Below are 16,169 nucleotides of genomic sequence, written 5' to 3'. Positions count from 1 at the left end.
TAATATCAATATCTGAAAGTCCCTTATGACAATATTCAATGACAAGACAACTCGTTGAAGTAAAATAATTTCCTAAAAATTAAGAAGAGCAGCCTGCATCTAAGCATCCAGATTACTTTGCTTTTGGTGTCTATTCTATTCATTCTTTCACTCATCACTTATCTTTAAGCACTTCCTATGCACCAGGCAAACAAACAGGAACTGGAAATATAACAATAAAGAGGTGTGTACATTCTTTTATTTGCCCTCCTAAGACCCATTCCTCATCCTTCTCTGCTTTGCTCTGTGCCTGTAAGGGGCTGATCTCTGTGAACTGTATCAAAAGGCTTCCTTATCCTCTGACTTTCTGTGAGAATCAGCCAGTGGGAGGCCCTCATAGGAGATGGCAGAGCAGATGGAGAAAGAGATCAGGGAATTTCTTCCCCAGGGATTTCCCTTTTTGGTGCACTATTTCGGTAGTGGCTGTCCTCTCTAGAATTGCAGCTCCTATTGAGTGGCCCCTCTTCTATCGCTCTAGTCTCTAAAAAAGATCTAATGATACCATTTTCTTCCCTTGTCTCTTCAGATATATAGGTACTATTATCTTCCCAGTATTGCTAGTTCCTGGGTGTCTCAACCTCCCTGGGTGATTACTTAATCTTGCCCATAACACACACACAAAAATAATCCTTTCATTCAATTTCTTTCAAATTCCAGCTTCTTGCTGTTAGCTTGAATGGTACAATAAAACAGGATATTCTTTGCCCTTGTGAACCTGAGATTGTAGCAGGGAATATAGACATTTAATACGTTACAACCAAAAAGCACAAGGTACAATGGGAGGGGTATCTTGCCTAGCCTCCCATATCCAGGAAGGTTTATTGTATGAGATATTAAATATCACATAGTCAAGAGTAAAGAGGTAAGTATGTGTGTATTTAAGTTTTGGCAAATAGATCTTCTGTGTCTTTGCATCAGAGAGGTCTGTAAACTAAAACTATTTGAGGATCTTGAAAAGTGACTTTAAGGAAAAACATCTGTTATTTTTGTAAGTGTTAAGATGAGGTAAATTTTGCCTTATTCAATTTCACAGTTAATTTTCTTTGATCTAATACCTTTAGAAGCCTTTCCTACACATGCTTCCCTGGTTGCTGCCCACGTATACCGGGAAGGATTATCTCCTCCCTGAGATAACTCAGTGGCCTCCTAATTTCAGTGACCTCTAAATTCTCAGTGGTTTGCAACAAGAAAGGTTTACTTCTCAATCGTGGTAAGTGTCCAAACAGCTAAGGGCTCTGTTTCAAGACCTAGGCTTTTAGAGCAATGGCTGATGATTGTCAGTCTCTTGAGACAGGGAAAAGAGAATCAATGAACCATGTGCTGGCTCTTAAGGACTCTTCCCAGAAGTGAATTCTATCACCACTGCTCATTTCATTGGCCAAAACAAATCACTTGATCACTGGGCAGCGATCGATGGTCTCTCAGCAAGGGACTCCATAAGGAAGGAAACTAGAAAATTTAGTGTACAGTAATAAAAGCTACTACATTTACCAGATGGAATCTTGACAATGGATGGAAATCAGGTAGTCTTGAAAAGTCTTGGTAAGTCTTAGGAAACAAAAGTCTTTTCCATGAGATACAAAATTAATACTGAATATTTAATTAGGTCTAACTTATATGGGTAAAATGTTCCCATCCATTCACACTCATTAGTATTCTACACTAATAGCATTAGAATATTTCAACTGACTGACAACACTTACTATGCATTTTATTTTTTTTTAAAGATTTTATTTATTTATTTGACAGAGCAAGAGACAGTGAGAGAGGGAACACAAGCAGGGGGAGTGGGAGAGGGAGAAGCCTGGGGCTCAATCCCAGGACCTGGGACCATGACCTGAGCCAAAGGCAGACGACTGAACCACCCAGGCGCCCCCTTACTATGCATTTTAAAAGAAAGCAGAATTAAGGACATATAAATTTTCTTTTGCCTGAGAGGGGCAAAGGAGTCAGTGATAAAGAAAAAGAAAGAAAATCCTATAAATCAATCAGGTAGGTTAATTTATTTGTTCTTTATTAATTTATAACTCCACCTTTTATTTTAAAAAATACTTTATGGGATTTTAGAGAAAGATTCTTCCTAAAGATTTTTATTATCAATATTTTAAAATGTCAAATCAAATTAATATCCACTATAATTTTCCAAAGAATTTCTTGTCTGCAAAAAGCATTCATTTTTCCAGGTCAAAATACAAAATTACATGCACTCAAAATAATTATGTTAAAATTCTGTGTGTATATGCACAAACAAAAATTAAATGTGGAAAAATTAAAATAAATGTTTGTAAGGAGATACAGAAGAATATTCTTTTGTTTAATTTCTAGAATTATAGTGCCAGTTGCATGATAAACTGTTTTAAGTATTCATTGTCTATTATTTATCATCAAACATCCCTCATTAAAGGGACGCCTGGGTGACTCAGTTGGTTAAGCATCTGCTTTCGGTTCAGGTCATGATCCCAGGGTCCTGGGATTGAGTCCCGCATCAGGCTCCCCTCTCAGAGGGGGTCTGCTTTTCCCTCTCCCTCTGCTCCCCCTGCTTGTGCTCTCTCTCTCTTGCTCTCTGACAAATAAATAAAATCTTAAAAAACGAAACAAAACAATCCCTCATTATTTTGATTCCATAGATGCTTATATACTAAATTTTGCTTGCTTAAAAATCTTACCTATTTCATTTGTCATGTTTTTTATTGCAGATAAGTTAAATCATAACAACTATATGTTCTCCTTCCTCACACCTGAATAGTTCTCAAATATCACTTATTCTTGATGTATGTGCAAATACTCAGATAATAGATGAGAGATGAAAAACCATATTAGAATTATGTACACACATAATCCAAAATACACATTGCTAAACACAATAAAATTTTAAATATCCTGTGTTCTATAAAAAAAAGCAACACCAATGTACAGAAATCTTGATGAAATAAAGCTCAAAGAGAAAAGGCCATAAATAAAATGTTGTTCGATCAAATTCTAATGTATTCTATAATTGCAATGAAAATGTTCCAAGTTTAGATTCTCCTTTCATATGCTAGTTTTTCCAGTTCTTCTTGGAAACTGCTCTACTTCAAAGAAATATGGGTTTTCCATTTAAATAAACTAGTTTATTTAACTATTCCTTCTGCCATTGAGTCACCATTTAGAATTTAGTTTGCTGGATTTTGAGTTCATCTAACTACTCAGAAATATACAGCTGGACAAAGTTATTCATAAGACTCTTCCAGAACCATGAGATATTGCTATGAATGACTGCAGGCTATATATGTTCCATGATGAAAAAGAAATGACACATGGGCGTGATGTTTACGATGCTCCCAATATTTTCAAAGCTGTAGTCAACCACTTTCAAATGATTGATTTAGAGTCTAGGGCATTTATATGTTTGGACAATATTTTAGAGGAATAAAAATAGGTATAACATTGAACCTGATGTCATCACATCTTAAGCTCATTTTACAGAGAAGTACTTAATGAAGAAAATCACTGGTTGAACATGTCTTCTCTACATTTCTCGAGAAATGTTCTTTTCCAATGAGATTCTCTAAGGAAGACTTTCTTTTTTTATTGGATTATTGCTACAGCTCTAGAAATTCAGAGTGTGTGAGAGAATATACACCATTACTTTTTCAAAATTAAGGCGTAGACAGTTTTATGATTCTGAAACATAATCTGGCTTGAAAGTCAGGAACCTGGGTTCTAGTCCCAGCTTGGTCATTAAGACACTGTGCAGCCAAGCACTAATTACCTGATATATCTATGTGTCTGTTCTTTCATTAGTAAATTGAAAAAAAAATTTCTTCAACCTATTTCAAAGGGATATTATTAGGATATATGAAACAGAACCTGTTAAAGTACTTGGAGCTTGTCAAAAGATGATCCATAATTCCACTTTAGAATTACAAAGCTATATATCCCACCAGACCAGAATATCTTCCTAAATAAGAATAACAATGAATACAATTATAAAGAAGGAATCTGGAAAGAAACTTTTCAAATAGGGAATATGAGAAACATCAATTTATCACTTAAAAAAACCTCTTAAATTCTATGATGATTGACAAAACATCTGGCAAAGGAGCTTGGAAATGGATGCAGATATTAGTCTTAGTTCCAATGCATTGAATAGGTTAACAATGAACTTGAAGAAGAATTTCATCATCCATCTCCAACTTGTTGAGACACCTTGAGAGTAGAATCTCTAAGACTTAGTTACAGACTGGGGAAACATAAGAGAGAAGGGGAAGTTAAGATTTAGTTTGGAGACTAAGTAGTTGGAGGATCATGTCCTCAAAAAATAACAAACTGGTAGAAGTGTGACTTGGAATAACTGGTGGGACTGTGACATGTCAGGATATTGACCTTAGTTTTGAATGTGCTGGAAATGCAGGTGTCCAGAGTTCTTTAAACTTTCCAATCATATTTTGGAGGAGTTTCACTTAGCCATGTTAGCTAGAATTTGGAGTTCTAGTGTTCTTGATGGAGACCTTCAAAAAAACTTCATTCTTCACCGTACAGTAGTTAAAAAGAATGAGATAAATCTATACGTAGTGATACAGAATAATGTCCTAGATATATCTGGAAGAATAAAGTACATGACAGTGAATACAGTATACTCCTCTTGGTGAAAAATAAAAGTGATATATGCTTATATGTTCATAAACTCATTCTGGAAAGATACAGAAAAATAGGTAATGTGTTGCCTCACAGGAAGGGATCTGGGGGACTGGAGGTCTAAGGAAGCAGAGTGACCAATTTTATTCCTTGCTCTGAAAACTACATTTTCTGATATGTATATAGTCACTCACTCCAGCTTTCTTTTGACCAGTGTTTGCATAGTATATATCTTTTTTCCATCCTTTTACTTCTAACTTGTCTGTGACTTCACTTATACAGTGTTTCTTGTAAACAGGGTAGTTGGGTCTTGCTTTTTTGTTGAATCTTTCAACCTGTATTTTAGGTGTTTGGACATTAACATTTAATGGGATTATTGATATTGCTAGATTTAAATCTACCAGCTTATTTGTTTTCTGTCTCATTTTTTTTTTTTTTTTTTGCCTTTTTCTCTTTTATTCTTGCCTTCTTTTGGGCTGAGTATTTTTATATGAATCCATCTTCATTCCTTTATGGCTTATTAGTTATAAATCCCTGTTCTATAATTTGTAGTGTTTGCTTAAGAGTTTGCATGTGACAGATACTGTGACCAGTGCATTTATATATATTTAATCTTCATTTCATAAGGTAAGCATGGATATCCCTATGTTACAGCTGGAGGAAAAACATCTTGCCAAATTACAAACTAATATCTCAGAACCAGAATTCAAACTCAAGTATGCCCAACTCCAAAACATATTTTTAGGAAAATACTGGAATAACTTTTCAACCTTTGATATAGTCAGAAGTCCACAAAAAGGACACAGGCTAAAAACAGAGTTGGTATTACATTTTAATTTATTGAATATACACATAGAGACTGTAAAGGGGTAAAGGGTCTAAATGTAAAGATTTGTCAGAATTTGGAAATAAAATCAACATGTATGGTACTGTTATCTTTCTCTATGAAATTGGGTATCGTAAAACAGAACAATGAAAAGAAACAACAGTGAAGAAATTAGCTATCTGCAAAAGTAAAATCTTACCCTTAAGGCAAAGTTTTAAAATATGTTGTTGATAATATTAATGTGTAATGCAAATTTCCTTTCAGATATTATAACTGACTGGTGCCTAAAATCAATATAGTATTTGAAACTGTAAATGCAACTAAAGATGGTTTTGGAGGCTTTGGCTTCCCTAAAATGTCTAATACTACCCTCAAATAAACTCACAACTTAAATAAGAGTATTGCTTACCATACAAATGCAGATTTAAGGCAAGTCCCCTTGCCTCCACTTTTAAATACATAGCCCCTCCTAGAACATCTTAGAAACAGAATTCTAGAACTCCCATTGTTTGGGAAAAAGAATGAAAGAAAAGGGATATCCCACCAATGGCTACAGATAGGCTAGTCTCCTTCAAATTTTATTTCCTATAGTACATATACATATACTCATTTTGAGAAAGTGAATTAATGGAGTATCATTCATCAAATAATAAAAACTGGCTCCATCCTTACCAATAACTTACTGACAATTTGTTAAGACATTAATTGCATATAAAAATTTTTACCAATTTTAAGTGTAGAGTTTGATGAATTTTGGTAATTGCATACCATTGTATAACTACTGCTATTAGCAATATGTAGAACAACACCTTCACTATAAAAAGTCTCCTCAAGGCCTTCTGCCATTGATGACCTCTCCTCATCCCTGACCCCAGACAACACTGATCCTCTATCACTAGTAGCTTTGCCTTTTTTTAGAATTTCATACAAACAAAATCGTCCTTAACGCAGTCTTTTGTGTTTGACTTCTTTCACTTGGCATGCTTTTGAAATTCATCCATGTTGTTGTGTGTATTGCTGAGCAGTATTCCACGGTATAAATATACCATTTGTTTATCCATTCACCCGTAATGGAGATTTGGGTTGCTTTTGTTTTCAGCTATCATAAATAATGCTGCTATGAACATTCACGTACACATTTTTTTGCATGGACATATGTGTTTATTTCTCTGGGGTAAGTACCTAGGACTGGAATTGCTGGGTCATAAGGTACGGTATGTTTAACTTGTCAAACTGTTTTACAAAGAGGCTGTACCATTTTTGCATTCTTAACAAGAATGTATTAAAGTCTTAGTGTATTCATATCCCTGTCAACACTGCCAGTCTTTATAACATTAGCTATTCTGGTGAGTATGTATTGGTATCTCATTGTGGTTTTCATTTATCAAGTAATGTTTCAATGAAAAAGTATTTCTAATTTGTGTTTTCCTATTGGCACAAAGAATCAGCCGACTCATACACATACTGGTTTATTAATGTGTGCGAAGGTGTGTAGTTTCATCTGTAGCTACATATGAATGTAGTTTCATGTAGCTTCCATCAATTCCCTACAATATGATACACACTGGATGAATGGTCAGGTTGATTTTTGGAATCTATAGAGCTGAAGAATAGATTCTATACTTTTCTATAACTTCATCAGAGAATTGGCTACCTGTGAGAACTACCCTGAAGCCATCAGGTATCCTGCTTCTCTCCCTTCCTTCCAGTCTACCAATCATCTCTTCTTCCAACTATCATCTACTCTATTTACAAAACTATGTGTTAATTTTAGAAAATCAAAACAATATAGAAAGATATCTGTAAGAAAGCAAAAAAAAAAGATTCAATTTTACCACCCAAAGACCCACTACCACCATGTTGATGATTTTTTCCAGATTTCTCTTTATGTAAAATAAAAATAGACTGTGATTATGATGGTCTCTTTAATTTAATTCTTACAACATATATGTGTGGTACATCATATTTTAATCCCATTTTACAGATAACAAAACTAAAAAAAGAAAGTTTCAGTAAATTGTTTCAAATTACAAAGCTTAGTAAGTAGTAGTTCTGACATTCAAATTGAGGGAGTCTGACTCCAGAGTGCAAGTACTTAACCATAATTCTGCACTGTCTCCCATATATATGCCTATATATATGTATATGTGTGTATTTTTTGTATGTTATGCTATCATACTATATCTCATGCTTACATTTACATAGTAACAAATATATATAAATGTCACCCTTTATAATGACTGCATAATCTTCTACTGTGTGGGTATACTATGGTATATTTGCCATGTACATTTATTTAACCAATATCCCAATTATTGATATTCAATTTGTTTTCTTTTTTTTTTTAAAGATTTTATTTATTTATTTTAGAGAGAGAGAGAGCAAGCACAAGTGGGAGGGGCAGATGGAGAGGGAGAGAGAAATCTCAAGCAGACTCTGCACTGAGTGCAGAATCCAATGCGGGGCTTAATCTCACACCCCAAGATCATGACCTAAGCTGAAACCAAGAGGCAGATGTTCAACCGACTGAGTGACCTAGGCGCCCCTCTATTTTTTAATACTATAAACAACATCACAAGGAACATTCTAGTATACATCTCTGTATTATTGTCCAATTATCTCCTTAAGATAAATTCCTAGAGATGGGAATGCTTAGAGTGTATGCATATTAAAGATTTACTGTGTAGTCCCACATTGCCCTCTGGAACAGTTGTACTTACTTCTGCAACTGAGCATGAGACTGTTCCTTTCCCCTTATTCTTGCCAACATTGGTATCTATCTTCACCAGTTTTTCTTTTTTTTGAAATCTTTGCTAACCTGAAAGTTAAGAAATGAAATTACATGGTTATTTTATTTCATTTATTTATTAATGGGGCTAAATATTTAGTCTTTTTAAATATACAAGTAATGCACATATATTCATCTAAGTCAAACAATACAGATGTATATGAAGTGAAAAAGTAGAAGTCACATCTCCCATTTTTCTCTTCAGAAGTATCATTGTAACAGTTTAGCATATAACTTTGTAGAGCCTTTAACATCTACTTACATATTTATGCATATATATGTTTAATATTCCTTCAATACAAATGGAAACATCTGCAACTTGCTTTTTATGCTGAAAATATGTCTTAAAGAATTTTTCACTTTTCTTTAACTGTTCTGTTGATGAAGTTTAAGTTAAATATATTTAGTTCCTACTATAATTCCAGGACTGTTCTAGAAATGAATAATACAAAGTCCCTGTCCTGATGAGATTTCCATTTTGCAAACAATGCTGCAGTGGACATTCTTGTACATTTTTACACATATATGAGACAACATATTTCTGTAAGAAAGGATTAGGAATTTAAAATTTTGATAAATAAACATAATAGGCCATCAATAAATGCTAGTTGAATAAAGGAGTAAAGATTGCTCTCTAAAGCTAAATTACAAAATTAATAATAAGCAGGTGTTTTATTTAGTGTGCAAAGTGATTACAATTTTAAAGATTAGTTTCCAACATTTAAAAAAAAAAAAAGGAGTTAACTGGGGTGCCTGGGTGGCTCTGTCAGTTAAGTGTCTGACTTTGGCTCAGGTCATGATCTCAGGGTCCTGGGACAAGCCCCATTATGGGCTCTGCGCTCAACGGGGAGACTGCTTCTCTCTCTGCCCCTCCCCCACTACTGCGGGCACGTTCTCTCTCTCTCTCTCTCAAATAAATAAATAAAATCTTAAAAAAAAAAGGAGTTAACTAAAATGAAGATTCTGTTATCTCTTGGAACATCAGAAGGTCTGGTAACATTGCGTCCATATTTGCACAGGGCAGCCACTTTACTCATTTATGCTACCTGCCTGGCTCCTATAGCTTCTAAATGTGATGTCACCCATCATGAAGAAAAAAGATACGTAAAAGAGACAGAATGACTCTCAGGCCTGCAAAATTTAACAACGACTTCATATAATATATTAATTCATGTAACACAACAAGTTGTATCTTTCAGAAAAAGGGTTGGTCAGCTTGGAAGCATAGAAAAAGGAGATTCAGGAGGTGAATGATGGCATTGTCCTTCCAAACATATCTTGGAAATAGCATATTTTAGCCAAAAAACCAGCTGACCATTTCAATGGCAGGTATAGTATAGAGGTTAAGAGCACAGACTTTAGAGCTAGACTGCCTGGGTTGGAATTCTGGTTCTGCCATCTACTATCTGTTGGACTTTGGGCAGTGCTATGGACTGATGTTGAAGACCTAAACCTCAATGTGATGGTATTTAGATAGGGGCCTTTAGGAGGTAATTAGGTCATGACACTGGACCCTCATGAATGGGATTAGTACTTATAAGAAGAGACTCTCTCCACCCTGTAAGGATGTAGCAGTCTGCAAACCAGGAAGAGAGCTCTCACCAGAACTTGACCATGCTGGTATTCTGATATTGGACTTCCCAGCCTCCAGAACCGTAAGAAATAAACGTCTGTTGTTTAAGCCACTGGGTTATGGTATTTTTTTTAAAGCAGCCCAAACTAAGATAGGCAGGTTATTAAACAGCTTTCTACTCAGTTTCCTCATCTGTAAAAGGGAATAACGATGTATCCTACTTGATCAGTTTGCTGTGATATTTAAATGAGTCACTATACATAAAGCACTTAAGAGAGTGCCTGGCCCTTATAAGTTGCCATTATTAATATAGATGGATCAGATAGTCATATAACGATGCCCTTAAATTTATGCTGCAAATAATTACTTAATTCCTTTTTTTCTAAAATTCTTACCAAGCAATCTTCCAATGGCTTCCTATATATGGCATGACTTCAGGGAGATGTACTGGCTTAAGACATAAATCCTCTCAATGTCTCTGAGATAACTACCTATAGAATTTTCTATTTGATTATCTGAGTCTTTATCAATCAGTACATCACTGTGATGTGCTGCCAAGGAAGCAGAATTCAGTGACAGCTTGCAACTTTTTATTACTAGCAACAGTGTTTGGCTATGGAGAGTTTCTCTTAAGTAAACTGTCAAGGGATTGAAATCATTTTGAGTTTGATTTTCTATTCACCTATTTCGTTGGCTCTACAAATTAATCCATAGTCATTCATATGTAAGAGCTTGAGACTGCAGGAGGTGAGCTCACAATGCCTTTAAAATGTGAATCTTGGGCAAGTCATTTCAGTATACTATAAAAGAAATGACTTTATACTGATATAAAATCTATTAACTTGTTGACATTGACTGGGCTGCAGTAACTTTTACACTACCCATTTAGAACACTATGCATATAGAGGTCTTGCTAAGCCAACTTTTCTTTGAAATTTGAGCAAATTACTTAAAGGCAAATGGATATTACTAATTAAAAATAAGTTTTCCCTATTAACTTATGAGTCCTCTTAAAAACACTTATCAGGATTCAATATTAGTTTGCTATGTTCAGGATGAATATATTTGTTTTGATGTAAAGTAAAGCATTTCTTTAAAATACTGTTGTTTAGTCAGAATGACTAAAATTAACAAGTCAGGAAACGACAGGTGTTGGCGGGGATGCAGAGAAAGGGGAACCCTCCTACACTGTTGGTGGGAATGCAAGCTGGTGCAGCCACTCTGGAAAACAGTATGGAGGTTCCTCAAAAAGTTGAAAATAGAGCTACCCTACGACCCAGCAATTGCACTACTGGGTATTTACCCGAAAGATACAAATGTAGTGATCCGAAGGGGTACGTGCACCCCAATGTTTATAGCAGCAATGTCCATAATAGCCAAACTATGGAAAGAGCCAAGATGTCCATCGACAGATGAATGGATAAAGAAGATGTGGTATATATATACAATGGAATATTATGCAGCCATCAAAAGGAATGAAATCTTGCCATTTGCAACGACGTGGCTAGAACTGCAGGGTATCATGCTGAGCGAAATAAGTCAATCAGAGAAATACATGTATCATATGATCTCACTGATATGAGGAATTCTTAATCTCAGGAAACAAACTGAGGGTTGCTGGAGTGGTGGGGGGTGGGAGGGATGGGGTGGCTGGGTGATGGACACTGGGGAGGGTATGTGCTATGGTGAGTGCTGTGGATTGTGTAAGACTATTGAATCACAGACCTGTACCTCTGAAAGAAATAATACATTTTATGTTAAAAAAAAGAAGATAGTAGGAAGGAAAAAATGAAAGGGGGGAAATCGGAGGGGGAGACGAACCATGAGAGACTATGGACTCTGAGAAACAAACTGAGGGTTCTAGAGAGGAGGTGGGTGGGGGTATGGGTTAGCCCGGTGATGGGTATTAAAGAGGGCACGTACTGAATGGAGCACTGGGTGTTATACGCAAACAATGAATCATGGAACACTACATCAAAAACTAATGATGTAATGTATGGTGATTAACATAACATAATAAAATAAAAAAATAAAAAAATACTGTTGTTTATTATTTAGACTTTTACAAATTCAGATTGACTCTCCTTCAAATACTATTCTAAGTTTGAATGAACTCTTCATTCTACATTTCTTACTCCAACAGGACACAATGTGAAACAAGTAGTGTAAACATTCCTGTTCCTCATCATGTGATGCTGTAAAAGTCATTTTGTATCAGTGTGGCAGCCATGGAGGTGACCCACTCAGATATCCTTTCAAAAACACCTGCTGTGGGAAGCACAGATGACTGACACCTTTCAACTGCCATACTTTTGGATCCACTGTGTAGTTCATAGCATACAATGCCTCCCCGGGCTGCTCCCAGACCATGATTGAACACAGAAGCGATACTAACTGGCCTTTCTGGTCTGCAATGCCTCTGCTAGCAGTGCTAACTCTACAAGCACAGAATCCCATCTAGCACAGCATTGATAAATATACCCATTTCACAGAGAATGAAGTACAGGAGTGGGCCCGTATCCATGAGATCTAATTGTTGTATCATATACTGTACTATTTACATGAAATTGTCCTCACAGAGTACTGGAAGAGCCTACTGAAGTTAACAGCTAAGTCAGCAGCTCAAAGACAATACTCAACAATGATGGTGCACCATCCTTCAGGATATAGTACAGGCACTAAATCAGAGATCTCTGTATAGAACTATGTTTCCAATAGGAAAAATATATGGATCAGGGACCCAAAGGGTGAAAGCAAGAATGATCTCATTTACAATCACTCCCAATGACCCAGGGGGGAACATTGTGCTTTACCTCCCACAACTGGGCTGAGCAGAGTTAGAAGTCCTAGTCTTCAAGGTTTTCTTTCTTACCAGGGGGCACAACAGTGGGGATCTATTGAAATATAAGATATTTAGTGGTAGGACACTTTTAACCCTTTGCACCCAGGGGCCAGCAACCAAGGATAATTGACCCTTATTAGCGAGAAGAGATGGGGCTGCTTTCACATAGTAGAGACAAGGAAGAATACTTATGGAGCCCAGGTGATCTACTTGGGTGCCTCCTGGTATTCCCTTGCCCAATGGTACCTGTGAATGGATACACCCAATAACCCCAGACTAAGAAGGGTATGATAACTAAAGTCTACAACCCCTTAGGAATGAATGTTTAAGTCATTATCACCTCTATTCCTCAATTCCCTTTCTCTGGCAATAAAAATATCTTCTTTATCCCTGGTACAGGGAGGGGACCTTCTGTAGGGGAGTTTTACTCCCTCCTTTCAGGAATAAAAAGGGTCAGAGTGCCCTTCCTTCATCTACTGTTTCTCAAGTGCCTTTAATGTAAAATAATCAGTATGTCAAAGCAGCATATTTTGCGGTAACATGCTCTGAACGCCTCCTGTCTTGTTACCTTTTTTTGTAAGGTCCAATTGTTCCTCCTGCTCATTTCTGCCCATCTTTGAAATCCTGCCCTCATTCCAGCATTTACCCTCTTGGGTTCAACTCATGGGGTTCTTGCCATATGCATTACATAACTTGTTACTTCCAAAATATGCCCTTTTGTATTGTGAATATCTGTTTAATAGATTTGTCTTATGTCCGCAACTAGACTACAAACTCTTTAAATACTTGACTCATTTGGTAAATATCCACAAATGCATAATTTTAAAAATGCATCATTTTAGATGCTGAAGTCACTGCTGACTGTCACTGCTGTAGTCACTCATACGAACAGTACTGGAGTTAATAAGAACATTATAGTATAATTAAATTGAATGACTGTTATATACTGGGCATAATTCTAAATTTCTTACATATATTATTTAATTCATGACTTAGGTATCATCCTTCATGGTTTTCTTTCTTTCACATCCCATATCTAATCCATCCATTTCAATTGACTCTACCTTGAAAATAGACCTGGACTCCTCCTACTTCTCACCAAATTTACTAGTACCATCCTGGTTCCAGGATCCATCATTTCTCTCCTCATTGCTGCATTAGCCTCCTAATAGATGTATTCTTAAAAGCTCTAGCTTTTCCTCCTGCCTGGAGCACACCCCTAGTTATACACAGCTAACTGTCCTCTTTTAAGTTGCCTCAACTCTCACCTTCCCAGTAAGTCCTATCTTGCCCTTTAATTCTGCAACTTGCCCTTCCACCTACTCTGAATCCTCCCTACTTCCTGAATCCTCTCAATCTCTATTTTTTTTTCATAGCACTTATCACTTTTTAACATACTATATAATTTTTTTAACCTGTATATTGTCTGCTCTATCCACCCTATATAAACTCCAGGATAGTGATCCTCGTTTTACTCATGGATGTATCCCAAAGAGCCTAAATCAGTGCCTGGTACATGAGAGGCATTCAATAAATACTTAGTGAATGAATTTGGAAGCTAGATTTTCTTCTTTCTTTCCTCTCTTTCGCCGGCTTCTCAGCTTCTGTACTACGCAAAGGGCCAAACCCCAGGGAGCTTCGAGGTCAGGGGGCTAGTTCCAGACTTAGATTTATAATACAAAGGAGATATAAGGTAAAAAAAACACTAAAGGGTGCAGTTAGTTTTTTTTGCAGGTGGCTAAGGAAGTAAAGGCAAACTTCCTCTCCCTCTGCACGTTCAAAGTGTTTCAATTTGCGGCATAAATGACTTTGAATATTCTCCTACCGAAACAAATCCACAGCCACCGCACTTGGGCTCGGCGACGCCGACCCTGCCCTTCCCCGAGCAGCTTCAGTGCCCTCACTTAGGTGGTCAGGACGTGCCTAAACATCATTCTTTTCCGGGCCAGGAGGTCCCTGTCACAGGGACAAGGCGCCGATGTAGCGCATCCTCCCCGGCCAGGCGTCCGGCAGGCAGTCGCAAGGGTCGCCGTTCCGGGCCAATGACAGGCGGCGAGGCGAACACCCGCGCGAGGCCCCGGGGCGCGTCACGGCAGGCGGCGGCGGCGGCGGCGGCGGCGGCGGCTACGGCCGCAACTTCCCGGCTCCCGCCGTCGCCCGCCGCACGCACGCGCACTGCGCCCAGCATGAGGGTCGCTGCTCTGATCAGGTAACGCGGCGCGGGAGCGGCCTTCCTCCTCCCCTGCCAACCTCTCATCCTTTCCTGCTGACTGGTGGGAGCTGCAGCTACCGCTTTCGGCTGCGCGGTAAAGAGAGTGTTTGTGCGGGAACCGCGTGTCGGGGGGTCCAGCGGCTCCTCCCGGCCACAGGAAGAGGCGGAGTTTTCAGGCCATTGCCCTCCGTGTCCCGCGGCGCTGGACTCGGCGCTGCTCCTGTTTCCCTGTCCCCGCCTCTGATTTTCTGGCCCTTAAACTTGGATTCACCGGCGGAACTTTAAAACCCACCCATGTCTGGTTTCTCCTGCCAGAGCACTGGTTTCATTATTCTGACACGGCCCAGGGTCGCATTCTTAAAAAGTGTGATGGACAGTGACGTTTGAGAGCCACGGCTTCACTTAGTCCTCTTCTGTAGTTCCTTCAGTCTTTCTGCTCGGTCCTTCGGGTCCGCCTTTATCCCCCGAGGCTGTTAATAGCTCCAGGCCCCTCCCACTTAAGGAGGCCACCTCTCCCTCACCAGCTTATGACAAAGGTGTTTTACCTTGGGGCTCAAGTACAGGAAAAGGGTCTCTTCCCTCGGGATTAAAATGGAATTTTAATCAGTTTTATCCTAAATCCAGTTGCTTTTAGATTGACCTATGGTAACATAGTCTATTCCAAAAGAAGTTTGAAATCTATAGTCGCTCATCATATTTAGGTGTCTGAAGTAAGTCCTAAGATAACGTGACAGGCCAGTTTAAATGTTTCCATATGCAGTCTGTGAACTGAAGCAAAAGTAAACGTAGTACCATTTCAAAGGGAATTTAGACTGCAGTACTTGAAAATTTGATGAGATTTGGACCTGTATAGAATATACGAGATGCACCACAACCATGTTTTGTTTTGTAAGCCCATTGAAGATTTCATAAACTTTTTTGTTCAATGTCCTAGTTAATTGATACTGGCTAACAATAGTGACCTATTAAGAACTCTTGATGTAACATTCTAATCTCTTCTGTAGTGACTGGAATATTCCAATTTATTTTACTTCGATGCCATTTTTAGGACTCTGTAACCTCAAAATAATTATTGTTAGTCAGCAAATTTTCTTCTGTAAAGTAAGTGATTAATCTCTGACCACTGTGGTCTTCATTTGATCAAATAGACAAGAATAAAAAGTAGTCCAGGAAATGAGTAATTCACATCATATGCAATTTGCCAGAAGTTAAACCATTGAAGTAAGATACACCAACTGAAGATTCAGATCTTGGAAGGAAGGATAGAAGACT

The 16,169-nt window shown here is 37.7% G+C and overlaps 1 protein-coding gene and 1 long non-coding RNA gene across 4 annotated transcripts in view; one reads left to right on the top strand and one right to left on the bottom strand.

Moving 5' to 3' along the window:
- The window catches only part of LOC116640818, a 32,038-nt gene extending 17,272 nt beyond the window's left edge, over positions 1-14,766 (bottom strand). Inside the window, exons 1-2 of the long non-coding RNA XR_004301075.1 lie at positions 14,511-14,766; positions 8,203-8,300 (exon numbers count right to left, since the gene is read on the bottom strand). This is a non-coding gene — a long non-coding RNA (uncharacterized LOC116640818). The remainder of the gene's footprint in view (positions 1-8,202; positions 8,301-14,510) is intronic.
- A 47-nt stretch (positions 14,767-14,813) lies between these two features.
- The window catches only part of DPH6 (diphthamine biosynthesis 6), a 221,784-nt gene continuing 220,428 nt past the window's right edge, over positions 14,814-16,169 (top strand). For all 3 annotated transcript variants that reach the window (XM_032418078.1, XM_032418079.1, XM_032418080.1), the window contains exon 1: positions 14,814-14,894. In XM_032418078.1, coding sequence (XP_032273969.1) covers positions 14,872-14,894 — 23 coding nt within the window. In that variant the 5' untranslated portion in view covers positions 14,814-14,871. The remainder of the gene's footprint in view (positions 14,895-16,169) is intronic.

Source organism: Phoca vitulina, unplaced genomic scaffold, assembly GCF_004348235.1.
Source record: "Phoca vitulina isolate PV1807 unplaced genomic scaffold, GSC_HSeal_1.0 scaffold20, whole genome shotgun sequence".
NCBI lineage: Eukaryota > Metazoa > Chordata > Mammalia > Carnivora > Phocidae > Phoca > Phoca vitulina.
The sequence above is the reverse complement of the archived record's forward strand: the minus strand, read 5'-3'. Positions and strand labels throughout refer to the sequence as shown.